We start from the raw sequence: 23,233 nt of genomic DNA on the forward strand, positions 1-23,233 counted from the left end.
CTTTCATTTTATGCCGAGCCTAACTCGATTCTGTTCACCTTATAACCTTCTGTCAGGACTCTCCCAATGATTTCCGTGGTCGTTGGTGGTAGCAGTGTATCATGGACATTCCCACTGATTGCTTGTATCAAAAAGATGGGTTCACCAACGCCCACCGACCATTGTGTTATTCTCGGCGTCGGGAATGACGCGACACAAGAACACGATGAATACGCGTTTCATGGCCTGGTGGAAAGAGCTCGTCAGTATAGTCAGCATGAAGCATATGACAGAGCGGGAAGACCTCGGAGTGCAAACCTGGCCAGTTCGTCCAGAAACCAAGATTCCAACAGAATGTTAACCCGACATGGACACTTTTCAGTCTATCAAACGCACATCACTGTCAGGCCTCGCCGGTTAAGGGATAGCTTAAGGGGGCATGAGGAGGAGGACCAAGCAACAAAGGAGCAGCTCAGGCATATATAGAGCGTTGGTAGTACACCTCGAGGGAAGGGCAGATTTCAGTAATTCATCTTCTAGACCCTAACAGCAGTTGGCCTCTATGAGCTTCTTCCCTGTGTCACACACCTATTGACAATCACAACGGCTTACAAAGTTCTCAGTGACCCTTTTCTGCGCGCGCAATACGACAAGTCAAGACAACCCGTAGTCAGGGCCAAGAGCTTGCGTCTCCGCAAGTTTTCAGTGTGGAAAAGACGCACGTCCGACGATGAGTTCCGGAGATCGCAAGTATCAAACAAAAGCTGAAAGAAAAGCTAAAGAAAGGCAAGAAGAAACTTGAAGCTGCTTTGGAGACAGCGGCGCACAAGGCGAAAGAGGCAGAAGTGCGGCAGAAATCTCGGTGGCCTGAAATGCTTGCAACTCCCCAGGAAAAGAGCTTCTACAAGCAGCCGGCAATGTCACAGCCTCAACCTCACCAGCTTCAGAACAAATTCCATGCAGAAGAACGTTCGGAGACCCCGACGATTTATGAAGACGGTTGCAAAACTTCGAAGGGCTATCAAGTTCGAGATCGGGATGCTACTACTGATTTTTACAATGGGGACCCGCATAGCTTTGACGAGGCCGTGGAGCCAAGAGAGTTGAAAACGCGCAATCTGCCCAATAAGGCGCGACTTGTCCCTCCTGGGCGACAGTCGGGATGCATAGACAAAGGGCCTCATGGGTGGAAAGGATGGTATCCAACGAACAAGGGCCTTTCAGCACCCGACTGTCCCATTTGCGAGGAATTTGATTCGAATTTTTTTTGTACGAAGTGCAACGCCACGACTTGCATGATGTACAGGCTCGTTTAAACAGCGAGACTTGCGCTGCAATATAGTACTTCCAAAAACTGTGGATGTGCCCCGTAGCCGTACTTAGATTTGCCAAATGCACAGATGTTTAAACCTTTGGCAATTTACATCATGAGCATACTAAGTAAGTAGGATCCGGGAAGCCACTACCTTCTCCATATAGAAGTCACGTCCTTAACGTGACTGATTTGATACGAGTTTCATTGTATGAAGATGGATGAGTAAAAAAACCTGTGCCCCGCATCTCCCTCTAAACAGTCATTGAAGACAAGGCGAAGGGGGGTGTGCGTGCATGCCCTAAATAGAGTTTCCGAGGAACGGTAAAGTGTAAAGGTTTGAGTTACATTTCAGAGATGTCATCCGAACTCCAAGCAGACGATATTCGGAGCCGCGCAAACGACATCGCGTTCGTCCTTGACTACTAGTCTCAATATAAATCACAGCCCAAGCAATTGTATACATCTCCACCTTTCAGAGATCAGCCAATCGGCGTTGTGGCAGAGTGGTCTAATGCGCAAGACTAGAAATCTTGTTCCTTCGGGAGCGTCTGCTCGAATCAGGCCAACGTCGTCTTTTGCTTTTGTCTCCTCTGGCTCGTCGATTTTGGTCCTAATTTTAGATGCCTATATCATCAATCTGCAAGGTTTAGAGCGTTTTGGCATTGCAGCAGGCAGCTTTAAGGAAGAACTTATGTGATTGTTATTCAGGTGCCTGGAGTATTTCGTGCAGAGGATCCTGTTCTTTGACCTTTAACCCTATTGGGATTAGCCTATCCATTTGTAAGCAGGGTCTCATCAGACAACTTCCCCAGTCCCGCCTTCAAGCCACGGCCATAATCTACTTGACTACTTGGCCCCATCTAAGAAGTCATGAAGAGCTCATCACAGCGTGACTGTCGTTACTGAAACATCAGAGTACTCCATCTCATACCGGGTCGAATGACAGAGCCTGGACGAGGACATAGATACGCGTTCTAGCAACTAACAGAGACGATGGAGACATCCAAGCCCAAAAGAGTCAGGAGGAGAAAGGTGAGTGGCTCCAACTCCTAAAACCTACCTAGCCGGGTGAATGCAACCTTCAAAGAAACTGACAATTGACTTGAACCGTACAGGCCTGCGATCTGTGCTATCATAAGAAGATCAAATGTGATGCAAAAGAGCCACGATGTTCCGGTTGCAAGTTATACAACTCAGAGTGCACTTACACTGGCCCGACGAGGGCGACTGCCGCGAAGTCGAATCAGTATGTCTTCACTTCTAAACTCTCTGCAGAGAATTTTGGTCAACTGACGGAGTATTCAAAATAGATCCAAGAAGATCGAGATGCTGGAAGCAAGACTAGCGCAACTGGAGGCCCAAAAACAACCTTCGCCCAAGGCACCCAACCCAGAATTCTTGCTGACATCTTCGGTGCCCGATTCGGCTGCAAGTATCTCTGAAGAGGAGCAGCATCTCTGGGCGACAAATACTGATTCAACACTCAACGAATCACCCGGCTCCTCTACTAACCCAGGCTCAAGCATCTCGGGTCGCGAATCCAGCAAAACACTCCCGCCCTTGCGTCAGATCCTGCCTTCAATAGAAGACTACTTTCAGACCTCGAATCAGGTGCTCCCTCTATTTGAGCGAGAAAGCTTCGTTAAGATGCTGCGAAGTTGGTACGCGTATCCGGCGCACCGTAAATCAGACGTCTGGGCCGCCATCAACGTTGTCTTGGCCCTGGCACACCGGCACTCCTACGCTTCCAGTTACGAAGAGACGCAGAATATGCAGCGATATATCGACAATGTTCAATCCGTCTTGAACAAATTGGTCATCAATGAACCAAGTATGCTGGTCTTGCAGACTTTACTTGGACTGGTACTCGTATTCCACGGCTCAGCGGACCAGGGCCCGGCGTCCATACTGATTGCATCTGCAATTAGGCTTTGCCATAGCCTTAGACTCCATACAAAGTCTACGGCGCAGGAATTCGAGCCGGCTGAGGCTCTCCAGAGGAGTCGAGTCTTTTGGATCGCCTTCATACTCGACCGCGACCTAGCAATGAGATTGACGCAGCCGCCTATGCATCAGGAGTCAGAGATCGACATAGAGATTCCATCTCTACATCCTCCGGATGATGTAGGTATAATCATGGGGTTCTCTGGCCAAAAGTTCAATTACTTCCGCAGTACTGTTCAGCTCGCCTACATCCAGGGAAAGCTGTATCACATGTGTTTCTCCGTTCGGGCTCTCAAGCTTCCAGACCAACAAAAGAGTCAGAACATGCTTCGCATCCGCGAGATGCTGGAAAATTGGCAAAATTCAATACCTATCGAGTTCCAGCCAGAGCTGGCAGCAGCAACCGTGGCCGCTGAGTACCTTCGGTACATTTGCCTACTTCACTACACCCACCTGCAGCTCATCGCGACAACGCACTACGCCGACTCGCACCATCTCGAGTGGCTTCAAGGGCTGCTCAGCTGTAACAAGGGGAGCACTCCGGCAGCGCGGTCCGACCTGGCAGCACGGCTTCCGAACTGCTGGGACAAGCTGGTAACGGAGGCACGGACTTGCATGCATCTCTATGCTGCAACACCCGAGAATGACTCTGCTCTCACTTGGTATTTGTGGTTTCCTCCTTCACTCCTCGCAGCTCTTGCTAATAGTTTCGTTGCAGGCTAGTGTCGTGCGGCTACTTGACAAGTATCATGTTCATCACCGTAAACAACCTGGCCTGTCCAGATAGCCCGTGTCGACTGACGGATCAAAGCAATGTCGAATCGGCATTACTCCTACTCGAGCGTCTCATAAAGGCTACAGACGACGGAAGACTCAAGAGGATCCACAGTGCTTGCAAAGACATCAACGAGAGGGCGCGAATTACCGTGTTGTCAAGTTCATCAGACGAATTCTCACACTTCAATCCTCCCGGGCTTGAATTCGGAGATGAAGACCCTCTTGATGACGGAAGGTGGGGACTAGTCGACAACAACTTTTGGACGATGAACGAGTATGCCTCGAGTTGATTTGACCACTCGAGAGAATGGGGGCACAGGCGTCAGTACGGGTCATAAGAAACAGAAAATAAGGCAGGCTACGGCTGGGAATGGCGCAGAAGAACAGTAACGGGAGCAGCCTTGTATTATTGTCCAAAATGCAGTTGCTCCAGAACAAAGTGTATCCTACAATCTGTTTGTCCGCATTACATACAAGAATACCTGCTGTGTTGTGTGACAATGAAAGCTCCCAAACGAATAATGTGATACATACATCTAAGTGATTCATTGTCCGATTTTCACCCGACTGAAGGTGCCTTCTGGTGCCTGCACTCCCGGTACCTGCCTGCCTTTTTTTCCGTACCTTCCTTCTCAAAAAACCTGACGCTCCCTCCTTCCAAATTCAGGTGGTTTTCTGTAGATTTCCTTATTTTCTGTTCTCTTGGGTTTTCATAAATTGAAAACCTTTTCCTCTCACTAACAGGTCTCTCTTCTCATTTCCTACCGACCACAGTTAGTTTCCCCCAAGCTCTCGAGGAAGATGGCCGACTCCGATACTTTTCACATCGCTGTAGGCATCCCGCTGCCCACAGATGTCGGTGATGAGGACTTCTTCTCACGACCATCGACTCCGTAAGTTCAATCTTCAATATTACGGCACTTTGATGTGGAAATTATATGTTGTTGTTCATTGACCCGTTGTTCTCCTAGTGATTCTGGTGAGCGCGTCACCCTCAAATGCGGCGAAAAAGTCTTCACGTTCAGCAAGTCAAAGCTGGTCAAGGACTCTGACTACTTCAGATCATGCCTCAACAGCTCCAATTTCGTCGAGGGCAGGACTTCCGTCATAGAGTTCGACGATATCGAGCCAAAGGTTCTCAAGGCTTACCTACGCATCGTCGATATGACGACTACCGGCAACCCATTCGATGAGTTCATAGCTATGACCAAGTGGTGTAGGGAACATGCGCAGGACTTCGTTACCGTGATTGAAGTTTACCGACTTGCCGACCGGTTGCTGAACGAGCCTGTGCGTGTTGAACTGGCCGAGTCTATCCTGACTTACATGCAGCATGAAGCAGTGACGACGGTAAACAAATCATCGCCAGAGGGTATCAAATGGCTATTCAACACATACAAGAACGCATATGACAACTTGGATCCCAACATTCCCGATGAGGCCAATCTCCAGTCTCAGATTGCGGAGGTTTGCTGTCAACAAATCGACATTGACAAAACCTACGCTTTAGCCCGCACAACTACCGAGGGAGAGGCTTTTCTGGAGGCCGTGCTGATGGCCACGACTCAACGTATGGCCACTCTCCTGCAGCAGACCAGATCTCTCGGCATCAAGATAGAGCGCCTTGAAGCGGAGAACCAGATGATTATCGAGAATGGATACATGGGAGATTATAACGATCTCATGGAATACTTCTCTTATGACTACCATGATCGCATGCACGACGGCGATTTTATTTCAATAGATGATGACGGCGATGATGACGAGAGCGATGAAGACGACGAGGACAACGAAGATGACGAGGACAGAGATTATGGCGAAGACGGCGTGCGCCGAGATCATTGAGGACAGGGACTACAGCTCATCACTTGAGCATTGAATGGAAGTGAATAGTTGGAAGCAGGAAAAGATCCAGGTTCTCTATGATTGGGCCATCAACTCGTTTTTTGAACTCAGCACAATAGGACAAGAATTTAAAATACATTCCTCTCATACCCCTCGTGAAACACTGCCAAGACTGTGAGGAACTATGGAGGCGACTGGGTACTTACACAAGGGTTATTCTCCAGCCTCTTCTTTGGTGTCCACAGCTTCGACGTACGCACTCACTGAGCTTTTGAGAGCTTCATCGCCTTTGTCGCCATGCCCATCAACAATCGAGCCGGGTAGCCACTTGAGGAACGTGTTCAAGTAAACCAACAGCCTCGTGTGAGTATCTAATGCATAAATATGCGTCTTGGAAAAGCAGCAGAGAGGACTTCCAGCGACCGCTCTCTGCCTAACTTTCCTCCCTCTGTGGCGCAGTCATTTCGCGCACACAGACTACTTCGGCTTCTCGTCGAAGATGAAACTCGGCCTAGATACATGTCAGGTCGCTACGGCGGTGATCTTGCAATACGAGCAAAGGGCTTTGGAAATGATGAACCTCACTGTTTTGGGTCACATTTGAAAGTAAACACGAGCGCTTGGTTCTTTTGCAAGCGATATTTACTGGCGGTGAGAATAATTCGGATGGTTTTGGGCCATGCTGAGTACCCGGGGTACTCATTGAATATCCTTGTTCTTCTGCAGTGGCATGATGTCTTTCTAACTGTCGGATTGGAAGTCCAATTCGACCGCGGCATACAGCCGACTGCGCAGGGGCCAATTGGGGGCCCTATTTACGATTATCGTAGCCAGCCCAACCTATAGTTAGAACCTCCTTTTTATACCTACTACGCAGATATTCATATAGTTTAATTAATCTCTTCGTTAACTACGGTTTAAACTAACTACCCTATAATAAGGATACTAATACTAATTAATAATTAAACTCTATTATTATAAATTAGTAAGGTATCTCGCTACGTAAAAGAGACGACCTCTTAATACCGCATAGGATAGGAAATTCGTATTAATTAACCTTATAGAAATAAATAAAAAAAGAAGTAATTCTTAAATACCGCACGGAATTAAGTAATTATAGCCCTTTATTACTTACGAGAGGTCGACGTTTATTACGTTAAACTACGTTAATTAACGGAACTACTTAAGTAACTAGCCTTTTATTATTACCCCGAGTAGCTTTTTTACTAAACGACTTTTCCGTAGCCGGCCTGCGATTAAAAATTAACTAAAAAAGCTATTTAGAAATTATAAAGAGCACGAGGCTTAAGAAGCTAGAAGTATATAGGATAATAGAAATCGGTAACTAATATAGATCCTAAGACTAATTACTATATTTTCTTATAGTAATATAAACGTTTACCGCTATTATTATTAAAAAGAACTACTAAAACCTACCCTTTTTTATTAAATAAAAAGGAGGATCTTAGTAAGTACGATAGCTAGTAATTTAGAAAGGTAGTAATAATCGTTAAAAATAATAAAAACGAGAATAGTAGCGAGACGGCGAGAGGAAGCGGGAATCTCCTAAACCTTAATAAATTTATTAAGTAGCAAAAGCACGGATTTACTACGACCCGCGCGCGGATTAGATATATCCCTATTAAAATTAAACATACTAGCGACTACTAATACGGGCATAAGCTAGAGCACGCCCCTTAGTAAGTTAAGGTAAAGAAGAAGAGGACGAAACCCGATCCTAAATAGAATCCTAATCCCTTATAAATAAGTAAATATTAACCCGGATTATTAGGGGACGTAGATATATAGAATCGTAGATTAGCTTAATAATAAGTAAATTAATATAATATTAATCTATTTAACTAAGGTCTATAAGAAAAAAGGGGCTATAGGGGCAACCCCTATTTTATAAAATTATAAACGACCTTAGTTATTAACTAGATAAATAGTTCGCGAGCATAAGCTTAAGAATTATAAAAGTAATTAATAGATTCCTCTATAAGCGAGGGGTATTACTAGCGTAATTATAATTATAAGAGCTATACGAAATACTAGTAACGATAATTATAAAAAAGGAATTCATACTATAGAACTAAGCATAGGTTAATAGAGCATATAATTACTTTAACGAATTTAGAAAAAGGGTAAACGACCTAGATTTTTTTCTTATAATTACTAATAAAAATCTATCGTTATAAAAAGATATACCGGAGTAAAATATAGTACTAGAAGTACGATAATTAATAATTCTATCTATTTCGATCTATAACTTATTATTATTACTAATACGAAATTCGGCGCCGATCGGCTAATAAAAAAAGAGGTAAACGACCCGAAGTTACTAATAGTACGTAGCGACGTAGGGATCGTATATAAATATTAAAAATCTAGCGGTAAATATAAAGTAATTTATAAACCTCAAAAAGATCTTCCCAAAAGAGAAATTATACTCTAGGGGGAAGTATAAGGTCTTATAAGAAACCTTAACAATGTTTTATAATTACTACGAAAAAGTCGGAATTAGGGAACACTAGTACTATTTAGTAATTAATATCGTACTCGTAAGTAAAGCCTCTAATTATTACTACGAAGCGGTACGTAATTTTAATTAAAACGACTTTTTTAGTATAATTAATATAATCTAAAGCCGCTTCGAGACCTACGATAAGAACTTAGAGCTCCTATCTAAGCTACGAGCAATTTCTTTCGTATCTATAGCTAGGATAATAAAGGGTAAATTGCGAGTAAAGATCCTCGAAGAGCTTATTAATTAAATCGATAAGCTAGTAAAAACCTAGCTAAATAAGGGGATAAACGAGCGGAAAGTCGGATATTTTAATACTATAGTCTAGTATATATTAAAAACAAAAATTACCTTATACTAAGTACTTAAAAACTACGAGACGCTTTACTCGAGGCTAAGATCTAGCTTTAATATTAAAATAAAAATACTGCGCTAAACCTATTTCTAAGTATACGACGGCCCTTATTAATAATATTAGGTCGATCGAACGTATAATAAAAAAAGAAAAGAGGCTAGATATAGTAATCGCTAGTAAAGAGGCCTAGATTCGTTAAATAAGTAGAGATTTAACTCGTAAGTAAGGTAATAGAAGAAGTAATATTATATTTATAAAAAGGATAGATATTAGTTAAGTAATTACTCTAAAAAAGAGCGTACTAAATTATACGAATAATATAAAAAGTCGAGGGTAATAAATAGCAAAACTAGCCCTCGTTAGTTTAACTAATTCCTCGTTATATATAAGAGTAGATCCGGGGGTACAGAACCTAGCGACGGTAGTTAAAGTAGCGGCTTAAAGTATATACCCCCTATAAAAGATTCGGAAGATAAGGAAGATCTTACCCCCTATATTAACGAATTAGATTATAACGAAATCGACGATATTAACTACTCTTTTTTCGCCCCGTTAGCCTCTAGAGGATATACGAGGCTAAATAAATAGAAAGTAGCAAAAGCTCTTAATAAGTAAGCTTTTATTTATAAATAGTAAGGAAAGGTCCCTTAAATAACGGATACGGAGGTAGTTAAAAAGGCGAATCTAATAGGGCTAAAGCTTATTTTCTTAACGATTAAAGAGAAGACGCTATCTCTCTTAATATCTAAAAAAAAAGAATATAGTACTAAGCAAATCTAGGGGTAGCTAGAGGGGTCCTTTTTATACTACTTAGATCCCTCAAATACTAAGCTCGTATAGGTATTTTATACGAGCAAAAGGTACGGCCTAAATAATTTTTATAAAGTTATCCTAAATACTAGGGTATCGTAATAATTAACTAGAGGAAAAGGGTAATTCTAAGCGCTATAAAAAATCGCGCTAATAACGCTTAATATATTAACGGCGGGTATTATAAAAATTAGTTTCGGTCTAGGCAAGGAAATCGTCGCCCTAAGTATAATAGAAATAGAAATATACTTTAGAACAATAACTTTCTATATTTTACCCGTTAATACCCTATTTTTCCTATATTTAAAAAATATAGATCGACTAGGTATTATATTCGATAATACGAGGAACAAAATCTCTAGTAGTAAGTACTTCGAGATAGTTAAATAACGATAGGGGCATGCGTTTATAAAGCTTACTAACGATACGAAGTTAATTAATTACTTAACGGAAAGTAAGCTTAGAAGACTATACTAAAGATTTGAGTACCCGTTAGTTACGAGGCTATATAACCTCCTAAAGTAATTAAGTAATAATAATATCGAGATAAGGGCGCTAGAGTAGTTAACGAAAGTATATTACTAATACTAGATAAATGCGCAGAGCCTACGTAGATTTAAGTTTAAATTGCGTAATAAGCTTAACTTTAATTAAGAAATAGTCGTCGATATTTTCTACTTAAATAGTCGGTTAGTACTATATATAATTAACGTAGCTATATCTTTTTAAGTAGGGTAATTCCTCCGGGATCTATAAGTAAAAATAGTATAGGTAGCCCTATGAAAAAGCTAGATCGATATATACTAGGGACCGCTAAACGGTATTAGAACCGACGCTAGTATTAGCTTTAAATTAGTAGAATTTAGGGATAATGCGACGGCCTACGGTATATAACTAAAAGTCGTACTCGTTAAAGCGTACTATAGTATTAGAAAAGTAAAAAGGGCACACTAGTAGTTAAAAAGGGCGTTTAGAATTATTAAAGAGGAAAATCCGGATTTTACTAACGACAAATGCTTCTAAATAGTACTTAAATACTATAACGATACTATGGGGCCTAATAGACTTATACTAACGCTATTAGTATTTAGAATATATTTAAGAACGACCTTAGCCTCGCTACTGTCGCTAGGCATAAGCTAACGAGCCCGAGTAGTTAAAAAAGTAATATAAGCACTGCGCGAAGTAAGTATAAAAAAGTAAGTTAATAAGGTAATTACTACGCGCAATAGGCCTAATATAGGAGATAATCTAGATATATTACTAAATTTAAATATATAAGTATAGTATAAAATTACTTAATAATAGGCTAGGCTATATAAGTTAATTTCTATTAATAAGCGCTCTTATATAGTTACGAGAGATTGCGACTAACTATTTAAAGTATTAATTACGGTAGTTAGACCGTACTATATAGATCCTAACGAGGTAATTTCTAACCTATAAGAAAAAGAAGAGCTAGGGGAAACTATATAACCCGCGGTAGAGGTATAAGAAATTATCCTTAATAAAATCGTTATAGTAGTACTAATAAACGACGAGGAAGAGGATATTACTAAAAGGGCACTAATACTACTAGCGAGACGTTATAAAAGACTATAACGGCAAGCCCTAACGCGGCAATTTATTACTAGTAACGAGGTAATTAATACCTTTTATATAGTAAAAAAGAAAGCCGATTTCGAGCTAGTAGTTAAATTACGTAAGGAAGGCGTAATTATAATTACTAAAAAGCTATATAAGGGATTAGATCTTATCGAAGTAAATACTCTTTACGATCGAGGGGTTTATTAATTTATCCTATACGACTTAGAAAAATATATAAACCTCTATATATTTAAATTACGAATAGTTCGTAAGATTAAAGGAAAAGGAATACCCTAGCCGTATAAGAAGTCTAAATACGTAATCTAGGGGTACGGTAACGTTAAAAAAGCGACGCTACTTATATAATTACTTATTATATAGTACTATAGCTAACGATTAATAATAGTACTAATAATATCGCTACGGAAAAAGGGATACGAGATTTAGAGCCGTAATATTACCTAGGCCTATATTTAATCGGCTATAGGGCTCATAAAGAAAATCCTAGCCTATCTACCGAAGGAAATAATTAGTAAGTACTTAGAAAGTACGATTATTAAAGTACTTAAGCTACTATATAGGCTCGCAGAATCGGGCACTTATTAGTAGGCTACTTATTACGATCTTTATATTAATTAATTATTAATAGTTACCTCTACGTACGACCCGTACTTATTAGTCGCGGAGCATAAAAGTAATTAATTTAGGATCGTTAGAATATAAACTAACGATATATTAGGCCTATTGAATATTAACTTTATAAAAAAGGAGGATAAGGAGCTCTAAAAAGCGGGCTTCGTAGCGAAACTAAAAAAGGTCCTTATAATAAATACCCCCTTAGTATTTAATAGCGGGATTTTTATAATCGAAGGGGAAACCGTCGTTTTTTAATAAAAGGGGTAGGGTAAGAAGATTAACCTCGTTAATCTAAACGTAACTAACGTTAAAAAGTAGTATAAGGCTAAGCTTATATAAGGGGTATATATTATAAGTATTTATTAGCCCGAGGCGACTTTTAACTACGCTAAGGTAGCGCAGGCTATAAATCTAACTAAACGAGACGTCAAAGTACTTAATAAGCGGCTTAAGTAATAATAAACGAATCTCGATCGAGGTCTCGTTTACTACCTAATCGACCTTGCGACTAGTAAGCTTTACGTCTTTATTAATAAGTTATTTATAAATAATAACGACCTTATTTTATAATTAGGGTATATTATTATCCTAGCTAACGAGAGTATAAGTAAGAGCGAATTTACTATATATAATAATATAATTTACTACTCGTTAACTAAAAGTAAGTAGGTAATAAGAAGTGTACTAATATTAGAGGTCTATAGTATAGTTAACGACGTTAACCTCTCTTATACGATTTTAATAACGCTAAAAAAGATTACTAATCGAATTAGCCTTTTACCTATTCTAACAGTTATTTATATAGATTCTTACTTACTATACGAATACCTCGTTAAATTAAGAATAACGAAAGAAAAGAGGCTTAAAATCGATATTATAGCCCTTAGGTAATTATATAAAAGGCGCGAGATACTCGAGATCCGTTAGATTAATAATAAAGATAACCTCGTAAACGCTTTTATAAAAATAGTATTAAATAAGAGATTAGAGTAATTCGTAAGTAGCGGAAAAGTTATTATATAAATAGAGGGATAAGTTATATAAAAAGAGTAGAGAAAAGGGGGAAAAAGAGACGACTTAGTAAACGGGCCTGAGGTCGAATTATACCTCTAACTATAGCAGTTAAATCGATAAAAAAAAGAGAAAGTTAGTATTAAATTAGAAATCTAATTCGACCGTAGTATATAGCCGACTACGCAGGGGCTAATTAGGGGCCCTATTTATAATTATCGTAGCCAGCCTAACCTATAGTTAGAACCTCCTTTTTATACTTACTACGCAGATATTTATATAGTTTAATTAATCTCTTCGTTAACTACGGTTCGAACTAACTACCCTGTAATAGGGATACTAACACTAACGCTCTCTGCCCAGCAGTAAGAATAATCAATCGTCATATGTTACTCCAAGAATGCCGACAGAACTTGCAGCATTTGACGAATTTGCAGCTCTTGCAATGTTCCACTTATTAAGTCACTCAGTGCCGAGAGTATCAGCTTTTGTTCTGCGTACTTGCCGTCAATTACTCTTCTCGCTAACGATTGGCGTTGGAGCAGGCGCTTGAAAGAGCCTTGACAGTGATGCGTCGGACCGTCACATTGCATTTCCGTAGCTGGAATATCACACGTAAATCATTGGCTGCTTGCATGTGAAGCCAACAAGCTGTCCTGCAGCTTACTCTTTTGTGTTCTCTGTGGAGAGCCAGGTTGCAGTCTGATACAACACGGTACCAACAAAAGAAGGTGGAACTTTCTCATGTTTCTGGGCCCGCTGACTTACGTAGAACGCAGCATTGGCTGCTTGGGTGGTCCGTTCGGCATACGTGGATGAAGTTGCGATGAGGGGTGCACACTTGGCACGACTAAGCCCAGGTGATGATATGTGAGCTACCGTCGACTCCCCGCATAGAAGTCAGCAGAGCAGATGATGGCTGGCAATTGAAATTGGAACTCGCTGTCGCGCTCTCGGTCTTTCTCTACTTCAATCCTTCCCTATCGCTCTTTCCACTTTGCACCGCTGACCGTTCACGGGAATCTTCCACGCCCGAATTCGAATCATGGCTTTCCTCTTTCTGATCCCGCTGGCGATTCTAGGTATTGCCATCTTCAAGCTGCGGAATGTCGGCCGACGGCCCAAGAACTATCCTCCGGGACCTCCCACGTTACCACTGATCGGAAATTTGCACCAGATTCCACCGACGCAATCGCATCACCAGTTCAAGAAATGGGCCAAAGAGTATGGGTATGTTCAACGGAGCGCTCGCCTACATGGCTGGGAAGTACGGGTAACCATATACTAACTTTTGGGTCTTGGGTAGCCCAGTTTACTCGCTCATTCTCGGCACCAAGGTCATGATTGTGCTCTCGTCCGACCGAGCAGTCAAGGATCTCTTGGACAAACGCAGCAACATCTACTCCTCTCGCACCGATCTCTACCTCGGAAATGTAGTCAGCGGCAATCTCCGCGTCGTCATGATGGTCAGTTATTCGACGCATTTCCAGGATATCAACAAATTTCTGAATTTAGGACTGACGAACACAAGCAATACGGCGAAACCTGGCGCATGATCCGGAAGATATTCCACCAAGTCCTACACATCAATGCCGCCAAGGGCTACGTACCATACCAAGACCTCGAAAGCAAGCAGATGCTATCCGGGTTCCTGGAAGAGCCCGACTCCTTTGTCGCTCACATCCGTCGCCAGCGCTTATACCCATTCAAATCAATCAAACAAATAAGTCAAACAAACAGTCAAATATAGGAATTTTAGTAAGTTAAATAATTAAATATTATAAGGCCTTATATTTAATATATTTAATTAAATATAAAGTCGCTTAGAAAAAAGAAAATCCGGGGCTGGGCTAATTAAAAATTAATATTCCTAACTATACCCTATAGAAGTTCGTAATTAAGAATATAAATACTTAAAACGGGATTCGAACCTATAACTCTTTATTTATAATTATAAGTTCGGTATTATATTACTTAACTAAATAGATTATTAATAATTATTATAAAAAAAAAGCCTAAGTATTATAAAGCCCTAAATTTAGTATCTTATTATATCTAAGAATTTAAAAAACCTTTAATACCCCCTTTTTTTAATATTAATAAAACTAACGAAGTTACGTATTACTATTTTTAACCCTTTATAACTATTATAATTATTATTAAAATTAATTAAATTATATATTAATCGATTTATTATATCGTAATTAATTAATTAGTAATAAGTCGTATAATTTTTAATACGTAGTTACTATTTTAAATTACTTTATAACTATAGACCCTAACTAACGCTAGCTTTATATTATTAACTAATTTTAAAAATCGTAATAACCTTTATACCCTTCTAAAAATAATTTTAAAAAAAAAGAATTTTTATTAATAACAATTTAATATTATAAAAGGACGTAAGGCTAAGGAAGTTATAGATCCGCTTAGAGGGGGTCTTTATTTAAGAGATTTATAATAAAAATAATTAAAATAAAGTCTTTTAGTTTTATTATCGTTATAATAAAATAAGTATTATTACTTATTTTAAAATAATAATTACGAGCTTAGTAACGGCTTATTTAAAGTTAAAATACTAAGTAATAAATCTAAGCTCTAGCGAGTCGTTATATTTATTAAAATCCTCTAAGTACGACTTTATATTAAAAAAAATAAAAACTTATTTTTAATATTATTACGAAGAGTAAAGTAATAAGAATTAAAAGATTAGTAATTAAGTATATTATTAATAATAATAGCTTATTTATAACTTTTTAAGATCCTTACTTCTAGGCCCTCTTTTACTAATTAAATTATAATATTACTAACGAACTCTTATTATTATATAAAAATATAAAAAAAGAGCTAAGTAAGATTTTTATTAAAAAAAAGATATAATTAAAGTAGAGATCCGGAGGTTAATAATAAAAGTTTACTTATTATTTAATTTATAAACCTTATTAATATAAAACATTATTATTATTATCTTTATTTACTTTTTAAACTATACTAAGTAATAAATATAATATTTTATTATTTTATGATAATAATATAATACTTATAATAAGGCCAATATTACTTAGATTATAAAGTTAGTAATAAATAACTAGGAATTAGGTAACTAAGTCGGAATAGTTATTTATCATAATATTTTAAATAACGATACTTACTTAGGTTACTTATATCTTATATTATTTTATATTTATATTTAAAAAAATATTTTTAACTAGAGGATAAAGTATTATAATTATGTTCTTAACTTTATTAATAGGGCTTTTTTATTTAATAATAATAAAGAGGTATTTAAATAAAAATTAAATATATTAATTAATACTAAGTAATTTTAAAAAGATCTTAATTTTTAGTATATAAAGGGCCTTATTAATAAGCTTCGGAACGTTATTAAATTTATTTATTTATCGCTTTAATAATATAAGGCCTTCCTCGAGGTTAATAATAAGACTAATAAGAATAATATATTTACTCTCTTCGAAGAGTCGTTATAAGAGCTTATATTAATACTTAATAATAATATAAAATAGAATTTAATATACTTTATAATATAGCGCTCTTTATAAAAAAAAAAGTAGATTTATATTTTTTTAATAACTAATCGAGCTTATAAAGATCTAAAATAACGGATCCTTATTAAGGACGTTTTTAATAATAATAATTAGTAATTACTAGCCGAGCTAAAAGTAGTACTTAAGCTACTTTATTTCTAAATAATAAAATACTAGGGCTAGGGTAAAAGAGATAGTTATATTTATTTATAAAAAGTAATAATAAGTCTCGAGTACTTTATTAACTATCTTAAGGAATAAAAAAAGTTATATAATAAACTTTTTAAAAAAGAAATAAATCTTACGGTTTCTTAAATTATAATATCGTAATTATAATTAATATAAATAATATTACCTCGTTAGTAACTAGCTCGTTATTAATTTATATCCTAACCTCTTTTTTAATTTTTAATTTTAAATAGTATCCTTTATTATATTTAATTTAAGTATATACTTAAAGAGTGAGTAGAGCTACTTTTTAATAATAATTTTAACTTACGAGAATACTTTTAATTATTAATTATTAATACTTAGTAAGTCCTTAATAAGTATTATACTAAGTTAAGTAACTCTTTATTCTATATTATAATAATTATTTTTTACCCTAAGTAAGGATTAAAATAATTAAAAAAGAGGTAGGATATACCTAAGTAAAGCTATTAGTTATTTAACATAAAAAAGGGACTTTATAATTATTAATAAAAATAGTACATAAACGAGATAGTAAGTCCTCCTCTTCCTCGTTATTTAAGTCCTCCTCTTTTATTATAATAATTATAAGCTATTTTTATTACCCTTATAATTTTAAAAAGTATTATAAAAGACTTATAATATTAATAATAATTAATATCTTAAATAATAAACGTAATAATTAACTATATACCTAAGCTTAATTAATATTACTTATAGATTATCCCTTAGCTAGTCCTTAACCTAATCTAATAATAAATTAATTATTAATTAACTTATTTAATATTAAATAAGCTTATACTTAATATTTTTATAATCCCTATAATAGTAATAAATTATAAGAGGATATTTAGCTTCGTAAAGTTAATTTTAACCTTATAATAATTATTAATAGGATTTTTTATACTAAAGGAGGTTTAATATCTTAAGAACTAGCTTTATAATAGTACTATAAAAATAGGAGGTTAATTTTTTAATTAAAAGAGCTAATTAAGGTAAAGTTTATAAGTTAGTATTATAAGGACTTTCGTAATAACTTTATTTAATTCCCGATTAAGAAATTAGTTAAATCTATTAATTAATTATTAAATAATTAAATATGGCGCGAGAAATGAGCTAAATAATCAAATACGAACCTTATATTTGATTTGTTTATATGGGTATAAGCGCTGTCCGTCGCTTCACGACCTCGCTAACGACGCAGATGGTATTTAGTTTTCGCACAACGAGCATACATAACGAGAAGCTAAAGAGGCTTTATCACTGCGTTGAGAAATGGAGCGAGGTCGTGGGTTCCTCTGCGGCTGCTATGCTGGATGTGTACCCACCCCTGAGGAACCTCGGGTTCATGTCGCCCGGGAAAAGATATGCTGAGGCGCTGCATAAGGAAGAGAGGGCTCTGTACGTTGGTCACTGGATGGATGCCAAAGAGCGTGTTCTTAAGGGCACAGCGAAAGTTAGCATTGCCCCATATTCGAGATCGCGTATAGGATACTTACCGATGCTCAGCCTTGTTTCTGCGTAGGCATTGTCGAAAGCCAAAAGACTCTCGGTTTCTCCGACGCCCTGGCCGGCTACATCTCTGGATCCGCGCTTGAGGCTGGTTCGGACACCACCGCATCCACGCTGACTGGCTTCGTCCAAGCCATGGTTCTACATCCATCGGTACAGAGGCAAGCCCAGGACGAGCTGGACCGAATTTGCGGTACCAAGAGACTCCCGAACATGGATGACTGGGACTCGATGCCCTACATACGGGCATGCGTTAAGGAGTCCCTGCGTTGGATGCCGACTGCGATCCTCGGCCTGCCGCACGCCGTCATACAGGACGACGAGTACATGGGCCACAAAATTCCCAAGGGCGCAGGCGTCATGCTGAATGTATGGGCCATCAACATGGACGAGAACCGGTTCGAGAATCCCCGCGCTTTTGACCCTTCTCGTTACGAAGGCGACGAACAGAACTCGTTTGAGTCAGCGATGAATGGCGACGCGTCGAAGCGCGATCACTACGTCTTTGGTGCTGGTCGACGGCTCTGCCAGGGAACGCATATCGCTGATCGATCGCTGTTCCTGAGTATTTCGAGGCTGTTGTGGGCTTTCAGCCTTGAGAAAGCGATTGATACTGAGGGAAATGAGATTACACCAAACGCGGATGACCTTACTGACGGGTTTCTGGTCCAGCCGAAGCCGTTCCCTGCGAAGATTACGCCGAGGAGTGATGCTCATGCCCAGGTCATCCGAAGGGAGTGGGAGGCGAGTCAGGCGCTTCTGGACGAGAGTAAGCAGTGGAAGGAGATCCCGAGCGGAATGGTTTTTGAGTCATTGGTTTCGTTGGATCTCAAGGAATGACCTTATCGTGGACGTTGGGGTTGAACAAACGATCTGTTCAAGAATATTACGGCAGCTCAGATAAACGAATGAACTGTAAAATGGTCTCTCATAATTTGTGGTCTTCGTTAAAGTTGGAAACATCGCCGCGCCCTTGCTTGTAGGCACCGAAGTCTCGTAGTTTCGCTCATGCTTTGAACTTCTCGGGGGCCCTCTCCTCCGCCTGATCCTGAGGCACTGCCTTTGCCTTTCCTCTTCCTGGTGCGTTCTCGAACTTGTCCTTCCACTTACCCTCTTGGTTGAACATTGTGAGGCACTGGATCGCTGATGGCTTGCCATATTCTGGGTCAGCACCACCCTCCAGGAGGACCTGCCAGAGTCAGCGTCAGCACTGTGACATGAGAAGTCCTTCCTCCCCATGATTTCTTGTGCAAACTTGCCTCGATTACTGCATCCAGGCCCTTGAAGACAGCGCCCGCGATGGGACTTTGACGCTTGTCATTCAGTCTGTTGGGGTCAGCTCCATGCTGGATCAGGAGCTTGACCACGTCCGCATGACCGTAGTACGCAGCCAACATCAGCTGAATAAGATGTTAGCCGTAAGCTTACTCAACACCTATCGTCAAGGTCTCTGGTTTAGACGCTGAAGACGGCATCCCCCCCCCCCCCCCTCCTCCTCCCGCTGAGAAACAGCCGCTAAGGTGAGCATCGCTACGCACCAATGTATCTCCCTTCTCATTCGTCAGGTTCGGCGGCAGCCCATCGAGGATACCTTCCTCAATGACAGCCTTGTTGCCTTCGCGGGCCGCATTGTACATGCTGGCAGCCAACCTGACGGCCTCCAGTGATGGCGAGAACGCCGTAGCGGATGTCAACGCGCTCATGTTTTCTTCTGATGGATGTTTTGAGAACGACGAATTGCGCAATAGTCTCCGAATGAATCTAGCACTTAGTAATGCTGATAGTGATAGTGGTTCCTCACGGCGGAGCGCAATACTAGAGTGAATAGGATAGGCGAGGTTGTCGCCGGCTTCTGCTAGGTATTCGGTGAGGTCGGAGGGGAATGTTCGAGAAATGCCCGGTTAGTAAGCTGGACTGCTGATTGGCTCGGCTTGTGTTGTGACTCCGTGCATCACCGGAAGCTGTGGCTGCAGAGTCAGAAAACGGTCCCACTTTTTACCTGCTAAGAATAAACTGGGACAAGACGTCTTGTTCTAGGTAGGTAAGTCAAAGCACCCAGTTATGGGCCCCCCATTTACACCAATAGTACTACTTTTCACTATACATCTAATAAATCGGCTACTCAATAATAAATTTCAATATTTTATATTCAAATAGAAATTTACTTATATTTGGATTAAAAAAATACTATATTACGTAATATTGTTTAAATAAGTAGTTTTCTTAAGTTGAAGTTAAAGTTTTACCAATGTTAGTGTTTATATATAAATTACTAAGTAACACTAACAATTTAAAAACTAAAATAACTTTTATAATTAAAGTTTAAAAATAAAAATAGAACTATATTTATATTATTTATACTCATTTCTAATTTGATACATACTTTATATTCTATTTTTATCATATCATTACGTAATACACTTAGTTTTCAATTCCCTTATATAAAATTTACTATGAGAAACTTTTAAATTAGTATTACTAAGCTAAAAAAAATCATAGAAATATAGAAAAGCTATTTATATATAGTTTTTATATATAGTTTTACTATATTATAATCTTAGCTTCTAAAAATAGATCATTCTTAAGTAATTTATATTCGAATTATTACCTCTCAACTATGTGTTTTTTAAAATTTATATACTTAATATAATTACGTAATACTCAGCTAGTATATATTACTAAAAGTATAATAATATAAAAATATAGTTAAATATTTATATAAATTAACTTTATTTATATTTTTATATACTAAGTCCAGCTAGTTATATATATAGTATAAAGTAGTAGGTTTTGGTGTAGCCCTACCGAAACCAGGGGGCCCAAAAGGGGGGGGGCCCATAACTAGGTGCTTTGACTTACAGTACACAATGCTCGCTTTCGGATTGCCCGAATTGCGATTAGCAGATTGTTCACTCAGCTTTTCTGTGCGTTTACGAAGTTTCCATCTGAGAGACAATTTGCGGTTGTTCATTGGGATAGTTAATTGCACAACTGCTGTCAATCGAGTTACCAATGACTGCTGATGTCTAAGCGCAACACTTTTACTGCCAAGGTTAGAATAATACGCTGGATAGACTACTTATTACCTTACTTTGAAAGCAAGGCTCACTTGTATTGCCACCCTTTGTGGCCTAACTCCAACAAACCTTCTCAACTTGAATACAAACAAGACTTACATGACCAAGGCATGCAATATCCATCAAACTCGACTACCAAAGCAAACTTTAGAGTCTTGATATCAATTTTACATATACAAATTAGCCGCCTATACTATATGATCATCCTAGTCAGAACATCATAACCAGTGAGACCGTGATAGTTACATTGACAATAAGGACGACAGCGTTAAGTTTAGAAAAAACTTGTTATAATAATGTGATATGTCCAGGTCCGAGGCCTAGTGTGTAGAGTAAATTAGTATCCATTACAAGCGTATTGCTAATAGTCGTAGTATCGGCCACGACGAGAATGTCAGTACTGGGCTATGATTGCGATGTCGACGTGATCTTCTTATGGTCAAGGCCAGGTACATATTGCCCCGGAGAAGACGCCGCCGTGCTCATCACGCAGCATCGGGGGGTAGATCGCATGGGTATACGGACAAGGGCCGAGAATCAGCGGCCGGAGGTGGAGTCTCCACGGCTAACCCAACACAACAGTAACAATGTCACGAGTCAGAGCGCGCAGCCACGATTCTGCAACGAGAGTGGAAAGTTATTGATAGTCAAGCTAGAGTACAAGCTGGGAGATTCCACGTCTATGTGCCGAACAAGAGCGAAGAACAGGGGAAAGGGCACATAGTAGATAGACGCTTTTGTCTCGGTAGATCATAGGCCGGCCGAGGGGCAACGGAAACGACCGGTCGCGGCCCGCCCCTGGTAGCCGGGAGTGGAACCAGTGTCGTCTCTACCAAGGACCCACGCACTATCATGGATCCAACCCTTCCATAGACCCCACGCGTGATCGTCTTGCCGTCCGGTGCCGGGGAGAGGAGGTAAGCCTGCCGGCCTCGCCATTGCGGTGTAGGACGACCGCAAGCTACAACACGCCTCCCAACGGCCGAGCGGAACGGGCGAGCCCTCATCTCGCCACGCTCTATCAGACAACCTTACAGGCGGGGTGGTTGTCGGCGCCAGCCTTCGAACGGCAGCCGCTATTGGAGAGGAAGGCGGGCTTCTGGTTGAAGGAGGCAGTTCCCGGGCAGCTACAGTCCTTCAGGATATTACACCACGGCGACATGCAGGTGTACTCCGCCTAATCCGGATCATCGTTACCGAATCTATAGTAGCAGGCGAGGTAACCCGCGCCGCAGACCTTGCGGGCCTCGAGCTGCTGTAAGGCGCCTTCGGGCTCGGCAACGGGCCCCGCGACGGGCCCAGCGAGCACCGGGGCGAGAGCAGCGGCGAGGGCAATAAATATAGCGGGCAGCATAGTAGCGTAGTAAGAGATCAGAGGAGTAGTTCAAAAGCAAGGCGTACGAAGCAAACACCGGTAGGAGAGTAAAGGTAGGAGGAATAAAGTAGAGTAGACGAGGCCTAAGCGATAAGGGAATCAGAGAGCACTTTAGGAGCGTCGAAGCCCCCCTTTATATCTCTTCTTCTCCCCGACGACACAGTTACAGTATTTCGTCGTCCCAAGATGCGGACGCCACGGCCCACGAGGGCTGCACATTGAGCGTTACAAGCGAAGTCGTCCACGCGCAGAGTAGGGAGTATACAAGGGCAATCGGACGAGCAGCGAGAAGCCTTCCGCGGCGAGGCTGGACATAGCCACCGGCTATTGGGCGTAAACGAAGTAGATTATGGAAGCGGAGGGTATAGTCCAAGAAGTCTAACCGGCGACTTAGCCTGCATAGAAGCCTAGGGGAAACCGCGGACCGGTTCATAGAAAACCAATAGGCCCCTAGTCGTAGCGGTCAGTAACACGAGGGCTATGAGTAGAAAGACGCACGTCTTGAGCGGCTATCTAGACGAAATAGGCGGTAGCGTATAGGCCAGACCCTGGCGTCAAGATCGTTGGCTAGTTGCGGTGCTTTTAGAAAACTAGGTTCCGTAAAAATAAGACCGCGGAGGAGGTCTGTTTTAGGCTAAGCTGCGCCGGGACACGTGCAACCGTATACAACTATAGGCCAAAGACATCCACCGCCCCGCTCTATGCCTGTTTGCCCAACTAGCCAAGTTCAACAAGGTTGCGTGGCGGCTTTG

General features: G+C 39.9%; 7 protein-coding genes and 1 non-coding gene across 8 annotated transcripts; 6 read left to right on the forward strand and 2 right to left on the reverse strand.

The window, feature by feature from the left end:
- Positions 1 to 66: 66 nt before the first annotated feature.
- On the forward strand, positions 67 to 1,295 carry CLUP02_11942 (uncharacterized protein; the record flags this gene model as incomplete). The annotated part of the gene is made up of 4 exons (XM_049290907.1): positions 67 to 228; positions 273 to 381; positions 530 to 729; positions 762 to 1,295. The coding sequence occupies 4 exons, from the start codon at positions 67 to 69 to the stop codon at positions 1,293 to 1,295; spliced, it is 1,005 nt and encodes a 334-aa protein (XP_049148052.1).
- Positions 1,296 to 1,783: 488 nt separating this feature from the next.
- Positions 1,784 to 1,865, forward strand: CLUP02_tRNA208. Its single transcript has one exon. It is a non-coding gene; the product is annotated as a tRNA-Ser (tRNA).
- Positions 1,866 to 2,287: 422 nt separating this feature from the next.
- Positions 2,288 to 6,184, forward strand: CLUP02_11943 (fungal specific transcription factor; the record flags this gene model as incomplete). Its single annotated transcript, XM_049290908.1, has 8 exons — positions 2,288 to 2,326; positions 2,410 to 2,540; positions 2,605 to 3,900; positions 3,957 to 4,289; positions 4,760 to 4,788; positions 4,851 to 4,908; positions 4,987 to 5,585; positions 6,129 to 6,184. The coding sequence occupies 8 exons, from the start codon at positions 2,288 to 2,290 to the stop codon at positions 6,182 to 6,184; spliced, it is 2,541 nt and encodes an 846-aa protein (XP_049148053.1).
- A 3,527-nt stretch (positions 6,185 to 9,711) lies between these two features.
- On the forward strand, positions 9,712 to 9,939 carry CLUP02_11944 (uncharacterized protein; the record flags this gene model as incomplete). The annotated part of the gene is made up of 1 exon (XM_049290909.1): positions 9,712 to 9,939. A coding segment is annotated over one exon (228 nt), but the record flags the coding sequence as incomplete, so codon positions are not given.
- A 3,889-nt stretch (positions 9,940 to 13,828) lies between these two features.
- Positions 13,829 to 14,680, forward strand: CLUP02_11945 (cytochrome P450; the record flags this gene model as incomplete). Its single annotated transcript, XM_049290910.1, has 4 exons — positions 13,829 to 14,013; positions 14,090 to 14,249; positions 14,315 to 14,430; positions 14,671 to 14,680. The coding sequence occupies 4 exons, from the start codon at positions 13,829 to 13,831 to the stop codon at positions 14,678 to 14,680; spliced, it is 471 nt and encodes a 156-aa protein (XP_049148055.1).
- A 2,993-nt stretch (positions 14,681 to 17,673) lies between these two features.
- Positions 17,674 to 18,869, forward strand: CLUP02_11946 (cytochrome P450; the record flags this gene model as incomplete). The annotated part of the gene is made up of 2 exons (XM_049290911.1): positions 17,674 to 17,918; positions 18,008 to 18,869. 2 exons carry the CDS (start codon positions 17,674 to 17,676, stop codon positions 18,867 to 18,869), a joined length of 1,107 nt encoding a protein of 368 aa, XP_049148056.1.
- A 166-nt stretch (positions 18,870 to 19,035) lies between these two features.
- Positions 19,036 to 19,426, reverse strand: CLUP02_11947 (uncharacterized protein; the record flags this gene model as incomplete). Its single annotated transcript, XM_049290912.1, has 2 exons — positions 19,036 to 19,218; positions 19,298 to 19,426. 2 exons carry the CDS (start codon positions 19,424 to 19,426, stop codon positions 19,036 to 19,038), a joined length of 312 nt encoding a protein of 103 aa, XP_049148057.1.
- A 2,701-nt stretch (positions 19,427 to 22,127) lies between these two features.
- On the reverse strand, positions 22,128 to 22,460 carry CLUP02_11948 (uncharacterized protein; the record flags this gene model as incomplete). Its single annotated transcript, XM_049290913.1, has 2 exons — positions 22,128 to 22,283; positions 22,344 to 22,460. The coding sequence occupies 2 exons, from the start codon at positions 22,458 to 22,460 to the stop codon at positions 22,128 to 22,130; spliced, it is 273 nt and encodes a 90-aa protein (XP_049148058.1).
- Between the last annotated feature and the right edge of the window lie 773 nt (positions 22,461 to 23,233).

The sequence above is a fragment of the Colletotrichum lupini genome, chromosome 6 (genome assembly GCF_023278565.1).
Source record: "Colletotrichum lupini chromosome 6, complete sequence".
NCBI classification, from domain to species: Eukaryota; Fungi; Ascomycota; class Sordariomycetes; order Glomerellales; family Glomerellaceae; genus Colletotrichum; species Colletotrichum lupini.